At 36.3% G+C, this 27,083-nt stretch overlaps 1 protein-coding gene across 5 annotated transcripts in view; it reads right to left on the bottom strand.

Moving 5' to 3' along the window:
* Window positions 1-27,083, bottom strand: part of kcnt1b (potassium sodium-activated channel subfamily T member 1b) — a 166,607-nt gene that overhangs the window by 11,616 nt on the left and 127,908 nt on the right. For 3 of the 5 annotated variants that reach the window (XM_056458735.1, XM_056458738.1, XM_056458740.1), the window contains 10 exons: window positions 23,726-23,831; window positions 22,085-22,257; window positions 19,285-19,356; window positions 19,078-19,212; window positions 18,826-18,937; window positions 14,316-14,417; window positions 11,045-11,128; window positions 8,929-9,057; window positions 8,702-8,722; window positions 2,238-2,529 (listed from right to left, as the gene is read on the bottom strand). In XM_056458735.1, the coding sequence (XP_056314710.1) occupies window positions 2,238-2,529; window positions 8,702-8,722; window positions 8,929-9,057; window positions 11,045-11,128; window positions 14,316-14,417; window positions 18,826-18,937; window positions 19,078-19,212; window positions 19,285-19,356; window positions 22,085-22,257; window positions 23,726-23,831 (1,226 nt within the window). The remainder of the gene's footprint in view (window positions 1-2,237; window positions 2,530-8,701; window positions 8,723-8,928; window positions 9,058-11,044; window positions 11,129-14,315; window positions 14,418-18,825; window positions 18,938-19,077; window positions 19,213-19,284; window positions 19,357-22,084; window positions 22,258-23,725; window positions 23,832-27,083) is intronic. The other 2 variants (XM_056458737.1, XM_056458739.1) reach the window with 1 other exon arrangement.

Below are 27,083 nucleotides of genomic sequence, written 5' to 3'. Positions count from 1 at the left end.
AAAAACCACTCACATCAGGGTCACGGCACCAATTAAACATCACCAGTTGTTCTCATGCAGCTCTAACAAGAAACTTGAGATTGCAATCTCAGGCATCAGTCACTGGTGTGCATTTTGAGTGAAGGGGGACTCTTAAGGGGGTCACACAGTGCCATACATTTCAGAATTCTAAACATAGGTTTCTATCAGGGTACACACACCGGCGCCGCAAGTCGGCGGTGCCCAGCCACGACTCAGGACACTGTTCATTTCTCTGCCGCGCCATAGAGCGCCATCTGATTAGTTTCATGTTAAATATCATGCGAATGTGCGCGTCTGGTGTGTGATACTTTTAACTGTCATGTGTGCGGTGCAGAGCGGGGCTTCCAGTGTGCGACCTGCTTTAGTTTCAACTTTCCCTGCTCCAAGTGTGTTTGATATGTGTGGGAGGCAGGTGTGCTAACAATGATGCTTAAGACCGCAACCACTGCAACAGTCAGCTTTTTATCATTGTCCTATACATCCTTGTAAAGCAGCTTTAACACAATCTACATTGTATAAAGCACTATAGAAATGAAGATGACTTGACTAGCTAATGTTCATTGCAATTCCCCTAAATTTCATTTATATCCGGGTCACTTGAATCCCTTCAGATGTACTCACTCCATTCTAATGCTGTGTTTACACCAGATGTGGAAGAAGCGTCAAATGCGAGTGATTTACGTGTCAAGTCAATGCAAAGACATGAATAGATGTCTGCAGCACAGTACGCACAAATGACGTGGCGCGAATGAATCGGCACAAGTTTAGCGTTTTGCACAAATCACTTGAGTTCGAAAATCTGAATTTTAGCAGACATTCGCGCCACGTTAACCAATCAGGAGCTTGCTCTTGTGGGGGCGGGATTATGACATGGCACCTGTTGTTGGTGTCCCGGGGGAAAATCCTCCTGCCGACACCAACAACAGTTAAACAAACTTGGCTCGGCTCAGTCAGAAGCACCGCTGAAAGCCTCCATCATCCAGGTGTAGTTTCTGGTGGTGTTGATGAACTCACAGAGCTGGATGCACCTCTGAAAGAATCTAGTGGACTCAAACACGGCTCTAAATGAATCGACGCTGTTTTTCAGTCTTCATAAAGCACATAAACACAGCTATTCTCTCAATAAATCCATGTTAGCCATTTAGCAACAAAGCTAGAGTCACCGGGCAGACAGAAGCCCTGCCCATCACGTGAATCCGCATCTGTTGTGAAATGAATTTGACGCGTGAATGAAGCAAGTCTATTTATGCATGAATAGCGCGATTTATCCGTGCTTGCCGCGTCTGCTATGAACACAGCATAAGCAGGATTTCAACCAGTGTGGGACACCAGGCAGGTACACCAACAAGACACTAACAACCTCTAGAATCTTTCACTAGTGCCCATTTTGAGGGCAGAGAATTGAGGTTTGCTCGCACACTCACTCTCCTAAACCTCACTCACATCCGGGTCACGGCACCAATATACATAGTACAATTTAAACTGGCATGGAAGGCAGCAGTACTAATGAGTGCTGAAGACCACAGACTCTAATCAGTCACTAGTGTGTCTATTACTAGCTGACAAATGTTGCACAATAGTACTTTCACTAGACCATTGGAGCCTGCTGTAGATAGAGAAAATAATAAAAATGTGGCCTGTAGACAAACCGTTAAAGTCTGCTTGAACCAGAAGTTGCTGAGAGTTTTATTTCAGTATGTACTTCAAACTGAAACTGAATATTGAGTAGGGGGCGGGGCTTTCTTTTGTACATCATTCTCTCATAGGAAACTAATGGTAAGAATGGCATGGTTAAGAATATCGTGGCCGTCAGCAGAGAAGGGCTGCCACTCCAAACACAGAAGCAAATGGTCAAACTTTGATTGAAGATTACCAAAACAAACTTATTTTCAGTGGATTAACATGCACAAATTATTCACCTTAAGAATAACAACATGAGCTAGCAAAATAAACATTATACATTATGATTTTACACAAACGTTAAATATTCCTATGTATTGTTTTGTCTTTAATAGTCTTGAGATCTCTGATGAGGGATGTTTCAGAAAATAATAATGATTGATGTAGGAGACACATTATGTGGGTTACTAAGAGAAACACTGTGAAAACAGATATCAAATACACTAATAACACAAGGCATCAATGCGAGTGGTTGTGAAGCATTGGTATTGTCGTAGGCACAAATGGAAATACTCACTTGGCCTTGTGGAACTCACCGTATCCCACAGTGGGCAGGCCTAAGTGCTTCATGCGGTTCTTCACCAGCTCTGAAAGCTCCTGCCTCTCGGAGCGGCGGTACAGGTTCAAGCGCTGTTGATTGATGCGTTCAGCTCGACTGGGAGGTTTGGTGTTTTTTCTGCTCAGGCGTCTCGCCCACTGCATGCTTTTTTTGCGCAGGAGCGGATGCTCTGATTGGTCGCTCCCTGTGGAGTTCCTGTGGGCGGTTTTCTCTTTCCAGGATTCCCTGTGGTCTCGCTGGTCCTCGCAGTCCTCCACAGACACCTGAGACTGCCACAGGTTTTCAACATTGAGTGGATTTACATGCAAGTTCTTAGACTGATCATGTGTATTTAGTCAACAATGAGTTAAGAGCAGGGATGTAACGATTCACCGTGAGCAGGTTGAAAATTGATTCAAATATGTGACGATTCAAACCGGTAGAAATGTTGAACGAATCGCGATACATTTATTGAACAGTGTGGGGCGCTGTGTTTACAGACACAAACTCACTTTACCTGCAAATCAGCAGCGAGCAAGAAGTGTGGAATGCGGAAGTGCGCTCGTTTTTGCGATTGTTTTAGGACTTCCGATTCAGTTGCCTATGGGAGAAATGACTAGTAATAATAAACGGCAGAAAACGGTCAAACTATTAGCTCTACAAACAAGTGTTTGCATGATTATACATAAAAAGTAGAATAATATAATATGAAAAGATTAGTTTGCAACATAAAGCAGCATTACGAGCTGTTTTTAACCTCTAAAAATGAATGGTCATGAATGAGATCGGAAGTATCGAGCCAAAAAGATTCAAATGGCTGCCCCGCTCATACGGGAAGAATAAGGTGAATAGAGTGGAGGAACTATGACGTCAGTTTTTATGCAAAACCCGGAAGCGAGTTAACATTTTAGCAGTTTCGGTTCCCTCGTCCCATAGTCAATGGGTTTTTTTCAATGAGATTTCAGCTAAATCGCTTAAATAAGGTTCGTGGCTAACACAATCTCAAGATACCTTCACGTTTTATTCTACGACATAAAACACATCAGTTACATCTCACTCTTGATTTTTTTAACCGGTTGTTTTTCTTTAAAAAGACGGTTGCTATCAAGTTGCTAAATAGGACTACAGATGGCGGCGGAGACATTATATGTCATCGAGTTGAACTGGTCTGGAGCGCAGCTCGTCTGCGTTGGGCATTTGGATTTGTCTGTTATTTAAGTATTTTCATAAATAGTATTTTATAGTTAGTAGTATTTTTTTAATTGGGAAATCATGTTGTGTGTAGATAATGCCTTTAAAGACTGTAAAGACAGATTAATTAGTTGATCATTTATTTGAATTAAACGATTTTATGGAGATACTGCTTACCAGTGCAGCCTGTCTCTCTCCTGCTCTCAGTAATGCAAACGTGTAAATAAAAGTGTAAAAAATACATACGTGTTAGTCACTTTAACGTGATCAATTGATTTTTCATCATTTTTCCACATCTGAACACATTTAACTCTGTCATAACTGCAATATTTACACTCCTCCATAAAATGTATAGCAGATGTGACAGTATGGACTGCTTTTCGCTGTACTTTGTCACATAAAAAGAGTATTGAATGTTGTTCTCGATCCATGATGGAACTTGCAGGCATTCGACTTGTCCCTCACGCCTCATTTCTGTCGTCTGCAAGATAAGCGGGCTGTATGCACACGAGCGATACACTTATTTAAATATGTCTTATGATAATACTATGTAGGCACATCTACACATACAGTTTTAAAACTGTTACAACAACTGTAAAGCAAAACAAAACGTATTTCCAATGTAAAAAAAACTATCCAAAAGGCGGGTAGGTCTTTGTGTTTTTGCGTATTTATTTGTTTATAATATATGGCGTGGATTATAATATCATAAACAGAGAGTAAATCTTTGTCAGGGACCATATTTCTAAAAACAAGCTTGAAAACCACAAGCGACACCACAAGCGAGCCCCCCGAAGGCACTGTAGTCTGTTTATAGCCTAATGTTAGCTTTTCAAATCCAAAAGTGCTAAAAGTTATATTTCCGTGTGACGATTATCCGGCTGGACAAAACGTTTAAGTGTAATGAACAGTGTTTGAACACAGAGCTTATTATTCGCATTCTTCGAAAAGCCTATGGGAAAATCCTATAGGGATTGTATCGAGGAAACCAGTTTTATGCTAGCAGCCGATTAGCCTACAAGGTGACATCATGGTTCCTCCACTCTATTTGACAGCAGTGAGGTGTGCCAGACAAACACAATCTGTGTGCAAATACTCCAAAAAGACAGCAGAAAAAACTGCTGTCACAGACGTCTACACGCAAACTATTAATAAGCTAAACCACGCGGATTGAATGATTTGCAGTTCCGCTTGCTCTGACGTGTGCTATGGAGATCAGTGTCTTCATAGCGGAAGTGTGAAGATGTTTTTCAGACTGAAAGAGAAAGCTGTTCTTCTGTTACAGAAGCAGCTATTAGATTAGTTTTACTCTCTCCTTTTCAAATTAGTTTACGCATATTTTAATAACTTGCTTATTATTGAATATTATAAAATGTTCAAGATTATCTCTTCTTAAGTGTATCACACTGATACTTATACTAATTAATTATACAAGTGATATTAATTATTGACCTTCATAATCATGTTCAACTCCTGTCTCTATCCTACTATATAATTAGTAATTTCATAATCAGTTATGCCAGTGGCCAGTCCTCTGGAGCAGAGGGCCTATTGACAGTCCCCACTGAAATAGTTCTTTCATCAGCAGGGGACACTGTAGATGTGCAAAGACCACCAGAAAACAGAGATATGCTGATATTTCTTTTTTAAATATGTAAAATCCCAACACTCTTATTCTACATCTCTTAAACCCAATAACGAGCATAATAACTGTTAATAGGCAGAAAATTAAGATTTTAAAAGTTCTGGTTAATGGTTTGCCAATAGCAATAATTGAACCTTAAAGGGTTCCGACTTTGGCCTTTTTACAAGATGTAAAATAAGTATTTTGAGTCTCCAGAATGTGTCTCTGAAGTTTCAGGTCAGTTTGCGTATATTAAAGAGTCTTTAGTTTTTTTATTTTGGAATTTGTTTTTAAAATAGCAATTTGGTTGTGGCAGAAAATATATTATATTTAGCAAAAAATGTGAAGCATTTAAGAAAAAAAAACCAAAGGGCTCTTCACCTTAAATTAGTTTCAAATAATTGTGCCTAAATCGTATCGTGAGATTAGTATCGTGAGTCAGGTGATTTGTTACATCCCTAGTTGAGAGCATCCAGACAGAGCAAAAAAAATACAGTAAAGGAAAGAGGAAATCTACCACAAACTCGGATACTTGAAAGATGTGACCCTGATTCACAAAACCTTTTGTGGCACAGCTACAGTGGTCAACATTTGAAGTGGATCAAAACCTTTTATCACAGTTGTCCTAAAACTATTCAACAACACCCTTCTTGTCTTAGGACAATTTTGAAAAGGTGTTTTGATCCACTTCAAATGTACTGTATGTTTTTGGTTAGAAATACATTGGATGAGTAAAGAATATAGCCGTTATTTATGCCAAAAATCATTAGAATATTAGGTAAATATCATCTTGCATGAAGATATTTTGTACATTTATTTTCGTAAATATATCACTACTTAAGAACAGAACACAACTTAAATCAATATTGAATTATTTTAAACAGTTTCTCAGCCAAATATTATCATATCGAAACAAACCATACATCAATGAAAAGCTTATTTACTCAGCTTTATTATTATTTAGAGTTTTAATCCTGCCATATACATATGGATTTCTGACTAGTTTTGAGATCCAGGGTCACAGTTGTGTTCTCATCTCATGCAGCAGAAGTAGAAGTGCTACAATCAAAAACTGCTTCAGAATCATATATAAGCCGTGAGTTTCACTCTGACATGTAGCAATACTGTTAATTCATTTTTAATGGTTTTGTTAATTTGTTTAATGATGAAGGTAGATGCACAAATTATTACATTTTGACATCACAACCAGGAAGGTTGTGAAAAGTGTATTGGCACGGCCCGGTTTCGCATGTTTGGTTAGCATGTAAACTGGGACAACAGGTTATTTCAACAAATTGAATTTTGTGAGCTGTCAGTGTATCGGTGTGCATATAAACATGCTTGAACAACTATTTAATGAACTCACTAGTGTTATGATAATTAATATAAAACAATAAGAACAAAAAGTAATTGGGCAGACAACACACACAGTGTTATTAAAGGAATACGTCACAAATAAATGAAACTTCCATCACCGCTTAAGCTATCTACAGTGTATTTGACTTTCTTCTGTCAGATGAACACAGTCGGAGTGGTTTCACATTTGATCCTGGCTTTTCCATGCTGTAAATTGAGGTTGAAAAGTGGCCCTTTTTCAAGCTTTCAAAAAAAGTATAAAGCCATACAGTATAAAGGCATTTCGAGAGGTGTTTTGACAATTTAGCGAATGGCAAAATCCAAAATGACGTTGGAAAAACTAATATAAGTTCTATGGTTTATTTCAGTGTTTCTCAACTGGTAGGTCGCGACCCAAAAGTGGGTCGTGGGAACATCTTTAGTGGGTCGTGGAGTGTGTGGTCAAAAAACAACAAATGTTTAATTTTTAACTTATTTTGCTTATGCCGGACTTTTATTTTGAAATGCACGCGCAACAATCGTACCGTTTGACATGTGAAATTTCATATAATTATAGCAACAAATATGTCGAAACGCAAGTACGACCCAGAATGTGTAAAGTATGGATTTACATATATTGACGACAATAAAGGCTTAAAACCTCAGTGTGTCATATGTAGTGAGGTGCTCTCACAAGAGAGCATGAAACCTAAATAAAAATGACATTTAGAAACCAAACATCCCAGTTGCAAGGACAAACTTGTGAACTATTTTCAAAGACCACTTCAAGAGCTGAGGGCATCACAAGTGCATACATTTTGTTAAATGACAGCAGTACAATATTCTTTATTTGTAAGTCTTGGTGATTTTCTTATGATTTATCGATCACTACTTGTGTATGTTAACAAATAAATACTAATTAATTATAATTCCTAAAATTATACTGTAGTTCCTTAAAATTGAGGTCATGGGTTGATGACCATGTAAAAATGTGGGTCCCATGGCCAAACTAGTTGACAACCCCTGGTTTATTGTATGCTAGTTGGGCAGCACGATGTGTGTATGCATCTGTCTCTCTGTACCAATCAAATCTCTGTTCAGGATGAATTGGTTCATGGAAATTGGTGGTCTACTTTTTAATGTGGCTCCAGTATCGCTAACACAGTATCAAACTGAGCCGTGGACATCCTGAAGTAAACTGTGAATGTGTCGGGATAATCCCGTAGCTCTTTGATATGGAAGTTAAACTCTCCAAATGTTTCCTTTTTCTTTCGTAAAGCCGGGAGAAGAGGACTAAATTATCTTCACTATTCAAAGGCTCCATTTTGTATTGTTTTGCGAATGCTTTTGCAACGGATCAATTAATATGCATCAGATTTGTGTGGTGACATTTTTTCTCAAATTTAAATGCAGAAAAAACACATATGAATATATAATATTAATAAATGCGGTACAAGTATTGTCTGTAATTAGTTTATGTTAGTATATACATTAACTAAAGAAACCGTATGGTAAAGTGTGACTAGGATTTTACTGTAAGAGAAGAAGAGCTTGAGTTTTTTGCACAACCATATTAGTTTATACCTGAGTACATCATCATGTGCCATACCAACACTATTAAACAGCATGGACGAGTCAGGATAAAATTTAAACTATAGTCAGACAGTGTTCATCTGAAAGAAGAACGTTTTAAACACAGAGGATGGCTTTAAATTCAACCCAGGCTCATTCTGAAAATGTACCTCCAGAGAAGTTTCTGGAGACCCGTGGACAACGTCCCGGTGGCACGTTTTTCTGCAGTATTTGTTTTCGCGAATCCGCCAGAGGTTGCTGTGTACGCTTTTTGAGATCTCAAAGTTACCTCGCGAGTGCCATTTGCGCCTGCTGTTCTCACGTAAACCCACCAGAGGCCGCTGTCGACTCACTTTTTGACAGACTTTCTAACTGCCTGAGCGAACGATCGGCTGACCCACCCTCCCCCTTCCCTAAACCCAACCAATTTTATCGATTGACCCGCCCACCCACTTCCCTAAACCCAACCAACACGTCTCAAAAGCAATCCAAAAAAATAAAAGTCCTCGTCTGATTTTTTTTAAAGCGCGAAAAGGAATGGCGTCACACCGCCCCGCAGCGTTCGTTTAAAAAATATTAAATGCAGCCATACGTACCTCCGTCTACGTAATTTGCTGTCTCCAGAAACGTCCGTGGAGGTACGTTTTCACAATGAGGCTGTGTTGTTTAAATTTGGGGTGAACCATTCCTTTAATATTTGAAAGTGTTTTTAATAAATGGGATGAAGTGTGTATTCTTACCTGTTTGCAAATCTCCTTAAACTGCGATATAGTGGTGGATGATCAAAATGAGATATGGTTACAGAGATTGCACCAGCTTTAAATCACAGCACAGCTAATAATGCAGCCAGGAAAGCCATGATTTAGAGTGAAATACAGCCGTAAATCTGATCGTATCTGCTGCGCTAGCGTCTGGAGCTGATTGATTGTAGAAAATGAGTGTGTCTGAGCTCTGAATCGGATCTTACCTCCGAAGAGGAGAACATGTGGGATTCGGTGCGGTAAATCCCGATGGGAATCTCTGCGCTGGAGGAACACAGCTTCTGGAAGAGTCTTCCGTACGTCCGGATCCATAAGTCCTCTTCTGTTACCTTCATCTTTTTCAAAATACACCAATAGAGAAATATACAGGTCAATTTTGACTAAACTAAACTAATAAAAAAAAGGAAATATTAAGTAGATAAAAAATAAATAAGATAATAAAAAAATAAAATGATTTGCTGCAGCTTCAAAACATGAGACATGAGACCATTGAAAAATGTCCAGGTCAATTTTTACTAAACTAAACTTATAAAAAAGGAAATATTAAATAGATAAAAAATAAATAAATATGATAAAAAAAATGCATGTTAGCTTCATCTGTTTAAAAACATAAATATAGAGCTCTGAGAAATATGCAGGTAATTTTTTTTTTAAACTAAAATTAAAAAAAGGAAATATTTATTAAATTAAAATTAATTTTGATAATACTTTTTGAATTAAATAATTACTGTAATATAAAAGCAGTTGAAGTCAGAATTATTAGCCCCCGTCTATTTCCCCCCCAATTTCTGTTTAACAGAGAGATTTGTGGAGATTTCTGGAGACTAAACATTTCTGGAGTTTCTCCAGAAGAAAAAATATTATCAGACATATTGTGAAAATGTTGTTGAAAGAAAAAAAAATACAAAGGGGGCTAATAATTCTGACTTCAACTATATATATATATATATTTGCATTACTTAACTGATAAAAAAGGAAATATTACGTAGATGCATTAGCTTCATCTGTTTCAAAACATGAGGAAAGAGTTCAATTTTTCAATTTTTATCGAATTAAACTTATGAAAAAGAATTATTAAATAGATTTAAAAAATAAATATTATAATGAAAAATAAATGATTCATGGCAGCTTCATCTGTTTCAAAACATGAGGACTGAGCAATGTCCAGAGAAATGTCCAGGTCGATTTTTACAAAACTAAACTTATTAAAAGGACAAATTAAGTAGATTAGAACATAAACAATATAATAAAAGAGAAATTTAAAAAGATTTGTGTTTGCTTCATCTGTTTCAAAACATGAGAATACAGCCTGTTATGTATGTTTTAACAAAAATAAATAAATAAATAAATAAATATAGTAGAAATTGGGAAAAATCTTTAACTAAGCTACAATAAATAAATAAACCAACAGAAAAGATAATAGATAACAGAAAATATTAAATAGATAAAAAATTAAGTCTGTTACTTTTATCTGTTAGAAATCATGATCATTAAGAAATGTCTAAAATGAAAGAAATAAACATAAGACTTTTGATTGCACTATTAAACAGATTTTAAAAAAAGTAAAACAAAAAGTGTAATTTAACAAAAACAACAACAACAAATTATTAAATTATATAAAAAATACAAAACAAAATAATTAGTAATTATTTAATTGATGGATAATTAATTTATTTTGCTCATTAATAAACATCTAGGTTACATTAGGTTATATTTTACTAAATAAATAAAAATTAAATTACTTAAATAATAAAAATAATTAAACAAGAAGAGTTTATAGAAATTATGAGTAGTTATAGTTGATATTTTGAAATTATGATATATGATTATTATTTAATAATTAATATTTTTGTATAAAGAAAATAGTTATATTTCAAACAAAAATCTCAATTATTAGCATTTGTCTTTTTACTACTATTCCACCTTTCAGAACAGCTCATTACCAATCATCCTGATAAACTAAAACTAAATAAAGAATAAAAAATTAAATAGCAATAATCACATTACATATTTCAATTAATAATCACTATTTTTGCTTTAAAAAAGATTTTGGTTTTGGGATGACGCATGATATTTCGTGGCACTCTTCATCACATCACACCAATAGTGTCACATATTAGTCTGTCTTAAAAAAAGTGAAGATATTTTTTGCAGCGTCCATCTAAGTAGAACACCGCTGTAACCATCGGCAGATTGTGACCAAATCAGGTCAATTATTCAGCTTTTTGCATTTAAACTGAAACAATGCCTTGAATAATACAACCAAAACAAGTGTGATGCATGATAATGGTGTGTTGAGCTTTTGTTTGCAGATTGACTTACAGCACAGAGGTATCCGGAGCCCGGAGTGGTGTCTAAACCCAGCAGGAGCCGCGCAATGAGAATCATATAGTCCTTCACAAAAGACTAGAACACAATATAAACACACAATCAATACAAGCTCCATCGAGACTCAGTGCCTGAAGGAGAAACACAGATCACCACCTACTGCAAACCTCTGTTTCCTTCAACCTACCTTCATTTAGAAGTAAAAACATAAATAAATTATTAAGTATTACACTTTCTATTTCCATAATTTAACATAAAGTGTAAATTTATTACTTATGCAACTGCTCTTAACAGGACTAAATTATATTTTAAAATATACAGTACTATGTATTATAATACAGTGCCCCTTACTGATTTATTTATCTTTTTTTGTGTGTATTTGTCACACTTTAATGTTTCTGATCATCAAATGAATTTAAATATTAGTCAAAGATTACACATCATGCAGTTTCTAAAATAAAGGTTTTATCATATAGGTGAAAAAAATACAAACTACATAGCCATGTGTGAAAAAGTGTATGCCCCCTAAGCCTAATAACTGGTTTGGCCGGTCTTAACAGTCTTAACTGCAATCAAGCATTTTCAATTACTTGCAATGAGTCCATGGAGGAATTTTGGACCACTCATTGTTGTAATTCAGTCACATTGGAGGAGGTTTGAGCATGAACTGCCTTTTTAGCGTCACGCATCTCAATTAGGTTCAGGTCAGGACTTTGGCTAGGCCACTCCAAAGTCTTCATTTTGTTTTTCTTCAGCCATTCATAAGTAAAACGTGTTTTCCTCCCTAAACCAATAACTTGTTGCGCCACTATTCGATAACTTGCAATGAGTCAGTTACATCGCTGTGGAGTAATGTTGGCCCACTCGTCTTTGCAGAATTGCTATAATTCAGTCATACTGGAGGATTTTCAAGCATTAACCACTTTTTAAAGGTCACTCAATAGCATCTTATTTGGATTCAGGTCAGGATTTTGACTAGGCCACTCCAAAGTCTTTTTTTTTCATTCAGCCATTCAGGAGTGAATTTGCTAGTGTGCTTTGAAACATTGTCTTGCGGCAGAACCCAAGCGCAAAGCATTTTGCGTAGTCTTTTATAGTGGAGTCATGTTTCAGATCATCAAACTAATTGAAATATTCGTCAAAGATAACACAAGCAAACACCTCATGCAGTTTTAAAATGAAGGTTTTTCATTATTAAGGGAACAACAAAACACAAAACTACGTGGGCCTATGTGAAAAAGTGTTTTCCCTCTAAACCAATAACCGGTTGCACCACCTTTCGATAACTTGCAATGAGTCACTGCTTTGTGGAAAAATGTTGGCCTACTCATCTTTGTAGAAGTGTTGTAATACAGCCCCATTGGAGGGGTTTCAAGCATGAACTGCCTATTTAAGGTCATGCAATAGCATCTCAATTGGATTCAGATCAGGACTTTGGCTAGGCCATTCCAAAGTCCTCATTTAGTTTTTCTTCAGCCATTCAGGAGTAGACTTGCTGGTGGGCTTTGAATCATTGTCTTGCTGTGGAACCCAAGTGCAAACCATTTTGCACAATCTCTTTCTTATGGTGGAGTCATGAACACACCTTATCTAAGGCAAGTAAAGCCTGCAGTTCTTTGAATGTTGGCTCTTTTGTGACCTCTTGGATGAGTTGTCGCTGCGTTCTTGGGGTAATTTTGGTCAGATCTCAAATTGTTTTCAACACTTTTTCACATATAGTTTTGGATTTAGTTTTCATTAATAATAAAACTATTGTTTAAATACTCCAAGACGTGTTATCTTTGATTAATATTTCAAGAGTTCCCACTTAGATATGCTTGGCGTTTAAAGCAGGTTTGGCTGCTGTGACGGGAGAGAACCCTGAGCTCGGAGATATTTGAGCCCAGGGCTCCCGCCCGGTCGATAAGCATATCAGGAGATCCGAGATCAGGTAGGTCTCGAGAGCTCCCCCTTTAGAAAAGAGAGGAAAGTAGGAGATGGGGTGGAAGGGGGGATTCTTCCAAATGAAGATAGAGCAGTAGGGAGAAAATGATCCATTTATTGTAAACTATGATCGCTCTGATTGGATTATTACTGATTACAGATGAGCAGCCAAGATGTGCTCAATCATATCACATGCTCCTCTCGAAATTAGTTTATGAAACTTCACTTAAATTTGTTTGATGATCTGAAACAAGTGTAACAAACATGCAAATAAATAATAAATCAGTAAGGGGGAAACACTTTTTCACACCACTGTATATACATTATTTCCAGATAATAATTATTTGATTTAGCTGGAATATATATTACACTAAATAGTTCATTCTGATTAACTAGCAAGTTGTTTTCAATTATGCATTGCGTTCCTCTATGGTAATAATATACATACACTGTAGTATATTATTAATGCATTTTTATACTTTGCTATAATGCTGTTCACTTTCCAAAGCTATAAAATAAGTAATCTAACATGTATATCTTTAATGTTTTTTTTTAAATTCCCAGGTTCTGCTGAATGACACATATGCTCATATGTTCTTGTCAATCTTAAGCCAATTGTAATCGTTTGTTTTTGGTTCAATTTGGAATTTCCCAAACCAGAGCCGGGGGGGGGGGGGGGTGGGGGTGGGGGGGGGTCGGTGGTTGGGGGGGGAGGGGGGGGGGATCAGAGTAAGTGCTCCAGCTTGGCCCCACTCTGATCCTCTTTAATGTTTTAATTGTGGGATGGACAATAAACAAATCAGCTGAACTTATTAATTTTAACATAGGTTAAAATAGGTCAAGCCAGGTTTAATAGAACAATTGTTCAACATTGAAGTGCAATTTGAAGGCTTATCTATGTTAATTACTTTATGGAAGTAGGGTTATTTAGGCAAGTCATTAGACAACTGTGGTTTGTTTTGTAGACTATCGGAAACAAAACTCTTAAGGCGGCTAATAATACTGACCTAAAAAGAAATGTAAACTGCTTTTATTCCAGCCAAACTAAAAGAAATCAGACTTTCTCCAGAAGAACAAAACATTATAATAAAAACTATAAGATATTATAAGAAAATGTGAAAAACTTTTTTGTCCAGATCTCTATAATAAACAGAATTCAGAAGAACAGCATAAATGAAAGAATCTTTTATAACATAAATGTAATTCGCTATGGCTTTTACTCAAAGTAACGTGTCCTTGCAGAATAAATGTATTTAATTAATAATAATAAAAAAAGATCCAATACTGTTGAACTGTAGTGTAAAATGAATACGAGCCACAAGATGGCAGAAGACTCGAGCACCTGGTAAAGCAGAGTATCCAGCATGCTGATACTGAAGACTCTGCCCGCAGCGAAAGGCAGGCGGAACATGAACGCCAGATTCGAGCCCTTATCTCGCTCTATCTGGAGGAGAAGAGGAAAAAAAGATCACAACAAAACACGGACGGCTCTTTTCACCGCTGATGAGCTGAGAGTTTCAGACCATCTGGCAACTTCTGAGGGAGCATTATCCTCATTTCTGTATTGTTTTAGGCATTTGAAGCATGCAATCAGCTGGGATGCATCATGAAAGATTCCTAATGGGTCGTGTCATCATTTGTAACATTCAAGCAGTGTTATTTTATACCATAGAAAAAGCTTGAAATTGTTATATGTTAAAGTTATAGGCCTGGTTAGAGTGTTTACATTGTTTATTGGCAAGGACGAAACATTTTTTTTTTTTTGTGGAGTCCAGCATTCTGAGATGTAAAACTCAAATTGTTAAATAATAATAATAATAATAAATATATATATATTTATAAAGAAGGTCGCTGTTTCGAGCCTCGGCTGGGTCATTTGACATTTCTGTATGGATTTTGCATGTTTTCCCTGTGTTCACATGGGTTTCGTCTGGGTGCTCTGGTTTCCCCCACAAGTCCAAAGATATGTACTATAGGTGAATTGGGTAAGCTAAATTTTCCATAGTGTACGTGTGTGAACGAGTGTGTATGGATGCTTCCCAGTGATTGGTTGCAGCTGGAAGGGCATCCGCTGCATAAAACATATGCTGGATAAGTTGGCGGTTCATTCCACTGTGGCGACCCCTGATTAATAAAGGGACTTAGCCGAAAAAAAAATGAATGAATGAATAATTAGAAATTGTTATTATTATTTTGTATTAAATTTATGGAAGTTTGTTCCTGCCACTGAAAAAAAAGGTTATTGCTTTAAAACAGTTTATATCTTGCAATTCTGACTCAATTCTGAAAAAAAAAGGCAATTAATCTTTTTTTTTTTTTAATTCAGTGGCAGGAACGGGCTTTATTAAATAAAAATAAGTTCACAATTTTTTTTTTACATTATTACCAAAATTTTTCTAAATCATCTAGATCAATGCAGTTTAATAAAAAAAAAATTGAAGCATTCTAAAAAATTTTTTAATAAAAAAAAGTAAAACGTTTTATTTCAATTTTTTATGTAAATGTTCCACTCAAAGTATTGTTCATCGATTACACAGCTCTCTGAAATCATTGAATCTGATCGAGTAACTGATATTGGCACTATAATATGACGCAGGTCAATATTTTGTGTTCAATTGTTTAATTAAGTCATCTGAGTAACGCTGACTTGCTCTCTCTGGTTTCATACAAGCTCAGCTGCTGACATCTTGCATCTCTTTAATAGTACTTGATTATATTGAAAATGAAACCGTTTGACTTCATTATTGCTGTAATGTTACTGTGTTCCTTCTTTACCAAGGAAGGTTTTTTTTGTTACACGGTAATGGATTTTTAGATAAAAAACAGCCAAGGCTTTCAAACTGTTTCAACCTAGATCAATATCTCCTCTCCTCAATCATTTATGTGTGTAAAAGCCATTTAATAAATGCTATAAACTCTGAAAAAAATGGGTTTAGCCATATTAGACGTGGGGTCCTACATCACAAACCCAGTCATGCACTCATAAAATATTTTGCTGCTTGTGTAAGCTACTAATTTATAATAAGTTGAATTAACACAATTCTTGAGGGGGGGGGGGGTGATTTTTGTTTTGAAATCTTGAAAAGTTGTTTTATGTTCAATCAACTTATTTTTATAAAAACAATTAAATTTTTGTGTTGGATGAAGGAATTGTGTGGAACCCAGCATTTTTTTTACAGTGTAAGGGGCAATTGTTTAAAATTGAGATTTATAAATAAGCTTTCCATTGATGTATGGTTTGTAAGAGTAGACAATATTTGGCTAATATACAACTATTTGAAAATCTGAAATCCTTAGGGTTAAAAAAATCTAAATGTACATCTAAATATCTAAATTATTGTCAACAATTGAGTTTAGCAAAGCAAATTACTAGTCACACATTAATTTTTGATAAATTTATAGTAGTAAATCACTCTAAAAAATACTGGTTGCTATAAATTAAGCTAAATCAAGTGAACCTTATGAGTCCTTTAAACTTATATTATGTTAAACTGACTTAAAACAGCTTGCATAAGTAAAAAATTAAGTTAGAACATGATTAACTTAGTTTAATAAGTTACAATGAACTAAACATATATGTCGTCATGACTATCATTCATTCATTCATTTTCTTTTCGGCTTAGTCCCTTTATTAATCTGGGGTCGCCACAGCGGAATGAACCGCCAACTTATCCAGCACACATTTTACGCAGCGGATGCCCTTCCAGCCACAACCCATCTGACCTGAGAACGGTCAGAATGAGCAGAATGGCAATTCTAATAGTTACAGAATTCTAGCTCCCCTGTTAACATACCCTACTCTCGTGTCTGTGTTAACACAGAATGAAGTGAGTGCATCGATGCCCATTCTGGCCAATCACAGATGTTTCTGTTGAGCTCCTGAGCACTATGGCTGTGTCCGAAACCGACTTCTACTCAGTAGGTACTGCATTTGAATTTAAACGTACTACTCGGCCGTTAGAAAAGTACGTTCTATACAGTATGAATGTAAGACGTATGAATGGAATTCGGACGTACTACACCCGCCATTTTGTCATGGTCACGTGACCTATCCAAAGAGCTTAGAATGACCAAGAGGCGACACTCAATAGAACGTTCCATTGCAACAGCAGCGCCCAGCAACAGCCCCGGATTCTGCCATTTTGGAGTGAAAGTGTTCGGCTGCCCATTGGATCTTATTGCTGTCGCGATGGCAAGCAGCTGCATTGTTTTTTATTTATTCATTTAAAAATCGCATTAAAGCTGAGATACAACCTGAAAGACGACAATACAACACTTACTATCACAATCATCAGTACTTTTAATAGTTTATTTTACAGACTTATAATATGCTGTTGCTCTATTGGAATTTTCATTCCAAAATGGCCGCCGTGCCATCTAGTGGCTGTTTCCCAAATCGCACTTGAGTGTCGCCTCTTTGTGATTCTAAGCTCTTTGACCTATCTGCGTCAGTTGCGTCACTTCACTCCCACTCATGAATTCTCTCGCATAGTGTGCATGGGATGTGCACTCCAGAATCTCGCCGGAAGTAGTAAGTCATCCGGGTACTTCTCGCATACTGATTTCTTGAATTCTTGCATACTGATTTTAGCGTACTATATAGTATGGAAGTATGTGGTTTCTGATGCAGCGAATGGCTCAGCTCATGCTGATATGCTCTCTCATTGGCTACATCTGACCGCATGTGGGGTTGAGTCAGCCAACTGCTCTGGAATATTCAGGATATTGAATTCCCATCTGCAAGGTGTTGGCGACGCGTCAGTGAGCCTCTTTGATGCGTTGTTTAGTAGTTCACACATAAAGACTGCCGAGCACCAAGCACCGGCAGATGTTTTTCCGATCACAGCCCGATCTGTCGGTCGAGCTCGTTAACTTCCAAATTGGGCTCAAATCAGGCTTAAAATCCTGCAGTGTGAACTAGGCTTTATCTGACCTATTACCTTCAGGTTTTGGAGTCTCTTCTTACGTTCTGATGAGTTGATTCAGGTGTGTTTAGGCTTGTGCCGGTATTCGGTAATGCGATAAATCACGGTAATGAATATGCACGATATTGTTATCGCGGGCACTTCAAAATACCGTAAAAAATAATAGATCCGAATTTATATTCTTAGACTGCGCCTTGGCTTATTTTCCATCAACCGCTTGAAGAAACACTGCGTATATGCTGCGCAGAACTGATGCGCACTCTGATGTAAACAATCCCCGCATGTAGAAGCACTGTGTGCACACAGTGCGCACCGCTGCTGCCACCGCTCTCTAATCCTCACACGAAGAAGATGGCGGAAAAAGGAACGCTGCCGACAATTTATCCCCCTTCAAAAAAAAAGTCAGAGGTTTGGAAATATTTTGGGTTCCAAAAAAATGCAGAGGGATTGCTGATCGAAGACGGTTTCCCTTTGCACATTCACTTTGATATAATTGCTCAAGTTTACTTTTATATTGTGTATTGTTTTATTTATATTTATTTGTATTTAAATGTTTGAAGTACCTTTAGTTAATTAAAAAGTTATTAAAGTTACTAAGTTGACGAAACTGAAGTTTTTTGTGTTTTTTTACCTGTTTCTCTAGTAAAATTACAATATCGTGATAATACCATATACCGTGATAAAAGTGAAATCAATTAATCTCAGCATGAAATTGTGATACCGGCACATGCCTAGGTGTGTTTGACAATTTTACTCAGTATCGGATCAGAAAATAAATCTGTGGTATCGAACATCACTAATGGAAATGTAGCTACTGTCACTTACATAATTTTCAATAATAACAATAGAAATTTAAAAGAGATAGAAAAAACAACATCTCAGACTTTTGGAGTCCATTGGAAAGGTGTTATTGTTAGGATGTAAGACCTTTTCGAGTTTGGAGAGAGCCAGGGAGTAGCAGTCTTTGGCACGAAACTGCATGAACCTCATATTAGACGGATGAGTTAGCTCAGTGATTATGCTGAGACTAGGAAACAACCTAGCAGAGGACAGACACAATGACAGAACAAAGACCAAGGTAAAGCAAGGTAATTACTAGTAGTCAATGCCATTGCGATATTTAATGCTCTATATTAGCTTACAGGATTTGCTGTGTTAGTGTTTGAGCATCAACCATACCTGAACATGGTCTGCACATTGACTATGGTTTTAGCGTCCGCCATGTAGTCTTCCTCTGCGCTCATAGTGCTCTCCTTATCCACCACCACCAGGTTATCAGCGTAGATGATGCCACACTGCAGCAGGTTATCCAAACTATGACAGAAACGAGTATTTTAAAACCCGTATCAGGATGTGCGCGTGTACGGAAAACGACTGAAAACCTACTTGTCTATGGTTCCCGCCATGTAGTACACCATGGGGAAACAGCAGATGGCCTCGAGGAAATGATTATCAGGTCTGAAAATGGAGAAGCAGTTTAACTTTATTCCACCTCCAGCTGCAGTTTTAAAGTTCTTAAAGGTTTGGCAGCAGGAAACAACCCTTATAAAACTTTATTCTCAGGATAAAAGCAAATAAAATGCATAAGAAGGCTTCACTGTGATGACTGTTTTGCATTACTGAAGGAAAAAATATGTGAATACCTTTACTTAAAGGGACTGTTCATAAGACTGTCATGACATCTTTATAATCATGACCTGACATATGCGATTTTATGTATGCTAATGACAACTCTCATTGAGGGTCATTCATTCAGTTATGTCATTTAAATAGCAGAGATGACATTGTTTGAGATGTCTTTGTTATGACAACTTGACAAACTAATACAACAAAACCTGTCATTGACATTATCAAGACAACATATCTTGTCATAAACTCGTCATAAACATGATTGTCATAAGGCCATTATAGTTGTGTCATGTGTCATATAGTTGTGTCAAATTTAACATGGTATTATATTTAAGTACTTAATATGCTTAAGTTTTAGCAAATTCATTTTGAATTAATTTATGTTATAATGTTTCTTTCAATTTTTTGAGTTGGCTTACTTAAATGTTTTGAGGTAATTACACTCGAAAAATTAATTTTGCTGCTTGTTCAAACTACTTATTTAAAATGAGTTGAGAAAAGTTTTCTGATAACTCAATAGTTTTATGCCATTTAAAATGCAGAGATGACATTGTTTGAGATGTCTTTGTTATGACAACTTGACATGAACAAATAAATCAAAATAACCTGTCATTGACATTATCAAGACAACATAACTTGTCATAAACCAGTCATAAACATGACTGTCATAAGTCCATTATAGTTGTGCCATGAATATTTTTCTGATCACTATTTCAGTGGAATAAATTAATTTCTCAGTAAAAGTGTCAGTACTTTGGTCAAATAATGTATAACAGCATCATTAATATTTAGTGACGAGGTCAGATGTCAGATTAATATTTAGATGAGGTCAAGAAAAATATTAATAACCATGTTTTTAAATTCACAATACAATTAAAATGGCATCGTGACAATCAATGTCACGTGTTCGCCATAAACACACAAGAAAAAGGGATTCTCAAAAACGTCTTTTTATTTGTTTACAAACACTTCAAATTAATCAGGAATAGAGGAACTGATGAGGGGGTTGATTATACAAGAACGGACCACGGCTAACCAAAGCTCAGGACTGTATATTCACAGGACATGATCAACTAAATGCATGTCCGGATTAAGAATTCAGAGGCCCCTGGGCACAATGTCTTATAGGGCCCCCTACCTGGCCGCACCCCTGTAGTTGAATTAAAAATTAGATTGATATAATATTTTTTAAAAATAAAATTAATCTATAATGTATTGCCCGCATTTTTTAAATAAATGATATATAGTACAGGGGCAACGCAGTGGCGCAGTAGGTAGTGCTGCCGCCTCACAGCAAGAAGGTCACTGGTTCGAGCCTGGCGTTTCTGTGTGGAGTTTGCATGTTCTCCCTGCGTTCACGTGGGTTTCCTCCGGGTGCTCCGGTTTCCCCCACAGTCCAAAGACATGTGGTACAGGTTAATTGGAAAGGCTAAATTGTCCGTAGTGTTTTAATGTGTGAATGAGTGTGTATGGATGTTTCCCAGAGATGGGTTGTGGCTGGAAGGGCATCCGCTGCGTAAAACATGTGCTGGATAAGTTGGCGGTTCATTCCGCTGTAGTGACCCCGCATTAATAAAGGGACTAAGCCGAAAAGTTAAAATGAATAAATGAATATATAGTATATATACTTCTAGTTTTCAAAGATTTAACTGTTTTTAAAGCATTTAAAGCATACTTTGAAAAAAAAAATACTAATAAAACTAGTTAAAATTAATGGATCTTAATATACTTGTTCAAGTTCACTGAAGCAGTACTAAAAATTTATATTTAAGGGCATTTTAATATATAACTTCTAAAAACTTATAATGCATATGATTTGGATATAACGCCTCTCCAATCTAGTTCTATGAATCTGAGTCCTCCATAATACACACACTTATTTATGATTCTTACTTGTCTTCCTCGTGATAAGGAGTAGGCAAAATCTGATATGTAGTTGGGGAAAAAAGAAGAACGTGTTCATCAGACGCTGGATTCGAACCGGGTTCATGATCGATCGCGTCAAAACATGTTGCTTTACGAGCTTCGCCACTCACGCTGCTGTCACTTGCACTCTTTAGTTATGTTGTCTCTGTCAATCAAGCGGTAATGGGCTGGAATGACTCAATTAGCTTATTTTAACGAGATGCGCTATTTGCACTTAGCTAAAATAGACACTCCAAAATCTGCATTTTTTCCCCCCTCGCAGGGGCTCCAAGTGCACACGGTGGTTAATCCGGCCCTGACTAAATGACAAACAGGAGTGAGAACAAAGATGGAACTAATGAACCCTGAAAAACGCCGGGAAGACAGAACAAAGGAATTTCATGAAGATAAAAAAGCACATGGACCAACATGACATGGGCAACACAGAACCTGACAATCATGTTTATGATAGAAGTCATTTTGTCTTGATAATATCAAGTTGCCATGACAAGGACATCTCATACAATATCTTCATTGCATTTAAAATGACATATTTTTAAGTAGTAAAACCGAGTAACGCAAAACTCTTTGACTACTGAAGTGACCACTGAGATCAATATGTGGGGTAAAAGTGCTGAGGCAGCTCGCTTACGGATTATCCAGCAGCAGCACAATAGGATTCAGCTCCTTCCGCGGTCGGTAATAGGCACGTAACGGCACTATGAAGTTGTACAAGCCATTTCCAGCTGTCTCAGCAGAAACGATAATCAACTTGTTCTTGAAACCATAGGCCTTGGCGTCTTCAAAACTATTGTGCCGACAACCCTGTAAAACACAACAGATCATACATACGGTTGAAGTCAAAATGATTCGCCCTCTTGCGAATTTCTTTCAAATATTTCCCAAATGATGTTTAACAGAGCAAGGAAATTTTCACAATATTTCCTATAATATTTTTTCTTCTGGAGAAAGTCTTATTTGTTTTATTTCGGCTAGAATAAAAGCAGTTTTAAATTTTTTAAAAGCCATTTTAAGGTCAATATCATTAGCCCCCTTAAGCAATGTTTGTTTTTCAATTATCTACAAAACAAACCATCGTTATACAATGACTTGCCTAATTACCCTAACCTGCCTAGTTAACCTAGTTAAGCCTTTAAATGTCACTTTAAGCTGATAATATCTTGAAAAACATCTAGTCAAATATTATGTACTGTCATCATGGCAAAGATAAGAGAAATGAGTTATTAAAACTATTATGTTTACAAATGTGTTCTTAATAATTAAAAATAATAATTCAGGAGGGCTAATAATTCTGTCTTCAACTGTATATCAGATTTAAATTAATTAGTCATGGTGCTAAAATGTATGTATTTTAAATTAAAAAATGCATTAAAATAAATATGTAAACATTACTTATGTTAAACACTAGTTTTAAGATTTAAAGAATTAATTTTCATTGAATTGTCATTTTTATGTTATAATGTTTACTTTGAGTTGGCTTACTTGAATGTTTTGAGGTAATCAGTGTCCGACTGCACACAAATCTTTTAAGTATTCTGAATTTATCGGGTTTCACTGTGAACGGATACAATTTATTTGTATAATAAATGATATTATTATATATGAGGCGACACGGTGACTCAGTGGTTAGCACTGTCGCCTCACAGACAGAAGGTTGTTGGTTTAAGTCCCAGCTAGGCCAGTTGGCATTTCTGTGGGGTTTCCTCCGGGTGCTCCGGTTTCCCCCACAGTCCAAAGACATGCGCTATAGGTGAATTGAATAAACTAAACTGGTTGTAGTGTATGTGTGAATGAGTGTGTATGGATGTTTCCCAGTACTGGGTTGCAGCTGGAAAGGCATCCGCTGTGTAAAACATATGTTGGAATAGTTGGCGGTTCATTCCGCTGTGGTGATCCCTGATAAATAAAGGGACTAAGCCGAAGGAAATTGAATGAATGTATTATATATGAATATACAGTATAATAAATGAAAACTGAAAAATATGCCAAATTATAACACAACCAATAAAAATAAGCAATATAAATAAAGAAAGATAGGTGAACTAAATAAATGTTGTGTTAAATGCATGAATTACATTTTTTAAAAGTGACATAAATACAAAATGCATACATACTGTAATATGCATGCTTTAATTTATTGCTAAAATCCATACTGTTTAAATCTTTCTATAAGCTGCAGCAGAGACTGCCAATAAAAAGATTATATACTCCAACTATACTGTAGAAATAGATTAAGCAGTATTTCAGGGTGAATGAAGAGTTATGTGCTCACCTTGTCAAGTCGCAGGCAGCAAAACGGTGCCTTCTGTTGCAGAAGGTGGCAAAGTGTTGGAGAGCTTCCAATGTAAGGGGAGTTTGGAGGGTAGCCTTTAACACAGCTAGAAGTGGACGCAGGATAAAAAAAAACACACGGATTATTAATTATAATAATTTATTCAACACTGGGCACTTCAACACTTATTCAACACTGGGCACTTCAACACTTATTCAACACTGGGCACTAAAACTCACAGAGCAGTTTATTAGGTACACCTGCTCAACTGCTCACTGCAATTCAGTGCATTTAGACAGGCAGACAGGGTCAAGAAAATCTGCTTTAGTTCAAACTACACATCAAAATGCAGAAAAGGGGTGAGTTAAAGGGATAGTACACCCACAAATAAAAGATTTCTCACTCACTTATAAAATTTCTCACTCAAATAATGCACTATTTTAGGGTAAATGGAGCAATTTTTGCATATATACACTCACCGGCCTCTTTATTAGGTAATGCTTGTTAATGCAAAATTCTAATCAGCCAATCACATGGCAGCAACTCAATGCATTTAGGCATGTATACATGGTCAAGGCGATCTGCTGCAGTTTAAACCGAGCATCAGAATGGGGAAGAAAGGTGATTTAAGTGACTTTAAATATGGCATCGTTGTTGGTGCCAGACGTCCTGGTCTGAGTATTTCAGAAACTGCTGATCTACTGGGATTTTCAACCATAATCATCTCTAGGGTTTACAGAGAATGGTCAGAATAGAGAAAATATTCAGTGAGCGGCAGTTCTGTGGGCGCAAATGCCTTGTTGATCCCAGGCTGCTGGTGGTGGTGGTGTAATGGTGTGGGGGATATTTTCTTGACACACTTTGGGCCCATTAGTACCAATTGAGCATCGTGTCAACACCACAGCCTACCTGAATACTGTTGCTGACCATGTGCATCCCTTTTTGACCGCAGTGTACCCATCATCTGATAGCTACTTTCAGCAGGATAACGTACCATGTCATAAAGTGTGAATCACCTCAGACTGGTTTCTTGAACATGGCAATGAGTTCACTGTACAAAAATGGCCTCCACAGTCACCAGAGCTCAATCCAATAGAGCACCTCTGGGATGTGGTGAAACGGGAGATTCACATCATGGATGTGCAGCCGACAAATCTGCAGCAACTGTGTGATGCTATCATGTCAATATGGACCATATACCTTGTTGAATCTATGCCCGAAGGATTAAGGCAATTCGGAAGGCAAAAAGGGGTCCAACCCGGTTCTAGTAAGGTGTACCTAATAAAATGGTCGGTGAGTGTATATCTTCCATTTTATAGTTCATCCCTTTAAAATGTGCATCTCGAGATGGCACATAGCATAACATATCTTATCATTAAAAAACGTCATATTAAAGTCATGTATTAATGCAGCTGAAAAATCACTTTAATTTTTACCATATTTGTAATTCAGTAAATGCAGCATTGATGATAAATATAAAAATAGTGCTGTTTAACTATTTATAGTGACTAATCGAATACAAAATAAATGTTTGTGTTTACATACAATATATGTGCAAGTAAATATGTGCACACATACATGTATATACTAATAAAATATTGACATTAATGTTTATATAGAATTTTGTTACATATAAATATTATGTCTAAACATATACAGTTGAAGTCAGAATTATTAGCCCCCCTGAATTATTAGGCTCCCTGTATATTTTTCCCCTATTTCTGTTTAACGATAAGATTTTCTTCAACACATTTCTAAACATAATAGTTTTAATAACTCATTTCTAATAACTGATTTATTTTATGTTTGTCATGATGACAGTAAATAATATTTGACTAGATATTTTTCAGGACATTTCTATACAGCTAAAAGTGACATTTAAAGGCTTAACTAGGGCAATTAGGTTAACTAGGCAGGTTAGGGTAATTAGGGAAGTTATTGTATAATGATGGTTTGTTCTGTAGACTATTGAAAAAAAACAGCTTAAAGGGGCTAATAATTTTGACCTTAAAATGGTTCATAAAAAATGTAAATCTGCTTTTATTCTAGCCGAAATAAAAAAAATAAGAAGAAAAAATATTATCGAACATACTGTGGAAATTTCCTTCCTCTGTTAAACAAAATTTGGCAAATATTAAAAAAAAAATCAAAAAAAAAAATCAAAGGGGGCTAATAATTCTGACTAAAAACTGTAACTGTAAAATTTTCTACACCTGTATATGCATACACACACAGAACAGACAGAAAATGATGTACATGCAGACATTTATTTTGTATGTCATTAGTCACGATAAATCGTTTAATAGCACTACTCAAAAACGCACAAATATTTAGCCAATGTCAAAGTTTAAACAGTACTAGTAATCAGATACTAATCAATCTCCAAAAGCTTTATTTTTGAAAGCACTAGATGTACATGATCAGTAGAGGGCGCTGTGAGCATACTAAATGTTTTCCTGCTCAGTACAGCAAACATGTTCTGTTCACCAGAGGAAGAATTAGGAGACACAGGAGCAGAACAGTCCTGCGGCGAGAAACTCTCAGTGCTGCTTGGAAAGAGATTTATCTTTTAAAGTCTTTATCAATGCTGTGTGTGTGAGAGAGAATGAGTGAACATGTCTTCCGGCTCTGACTGACATAAGCAAACTCTAATCCACAGCACCACCGCTGAAAGGCTGATAGCAACTAATATGTTTAGGGTTCATCTGATCTTCCTGAAAGCTATGAAATGTAATTCAACAATCACACTAGATAGAGCATAAGACATAAAGATGTAACTACATATTAACATTATATAGACTGCTCTTTAAAAGTTTGAGGTCTGTAAGATGTTTGTTTTAAATTAATTTATATGCAACCATTTATAGCACTTAAACAACCATATAACAACAGTAACATGCCATATCTCAGCAAAGGAACACTATAGACGGACTGGGTTTAGGTTCTTTTCATTCAAGCTGATAAAATCTCTCTTATTTTGACATATAGAACTGCATTGCCAGAGTATAGCAACCATTTCAAATACCCTAGCAACTACATAAACACATACAGTATTTGGCCATTTCTCAGCACTCCATTGCTTTTAGGTAGTGATTTCCCACTGCAATATGTATGTTTGCAGCTATTTTAACATGTTATTTGATAGCCAAATCAGCATATTTGATTTATCTTTTAATAATAATGTGACAGTTAAGTCATGTAGTAAAAGCTGAAATCTAATTTTAGAGTTTCGACTGTATTTGCAATAAATGCAGTGATAAAAAAAGACGTCTTTAAAAAATAGTGCTGTTTAACTATTAATAGCGACTAATAGTTTGTGTTTACATAATATATGTGTGTGTACTGTGTATATTTACAA

This window comes from Danio aesculapii, chromosome 5, assembly GCF_903798145.1.
Source record: "Danio aesculapii chromosome 5, fDanAes4.1, whole genome shotgun sequence".
In the NCBI taxonomy this organism is placed as follows: domain Eukaryota; kingdom Metazoa; phylum Chordata; class Actinopteri; order Cypriniformes; family Danionidae; genus Danio; species Danio aesculapii.
The sequence above is the reverse complement of the archived record's forward strand: the minus strand, read 5'-3'. Positions and strand labels throughout refer to the sequence as shown.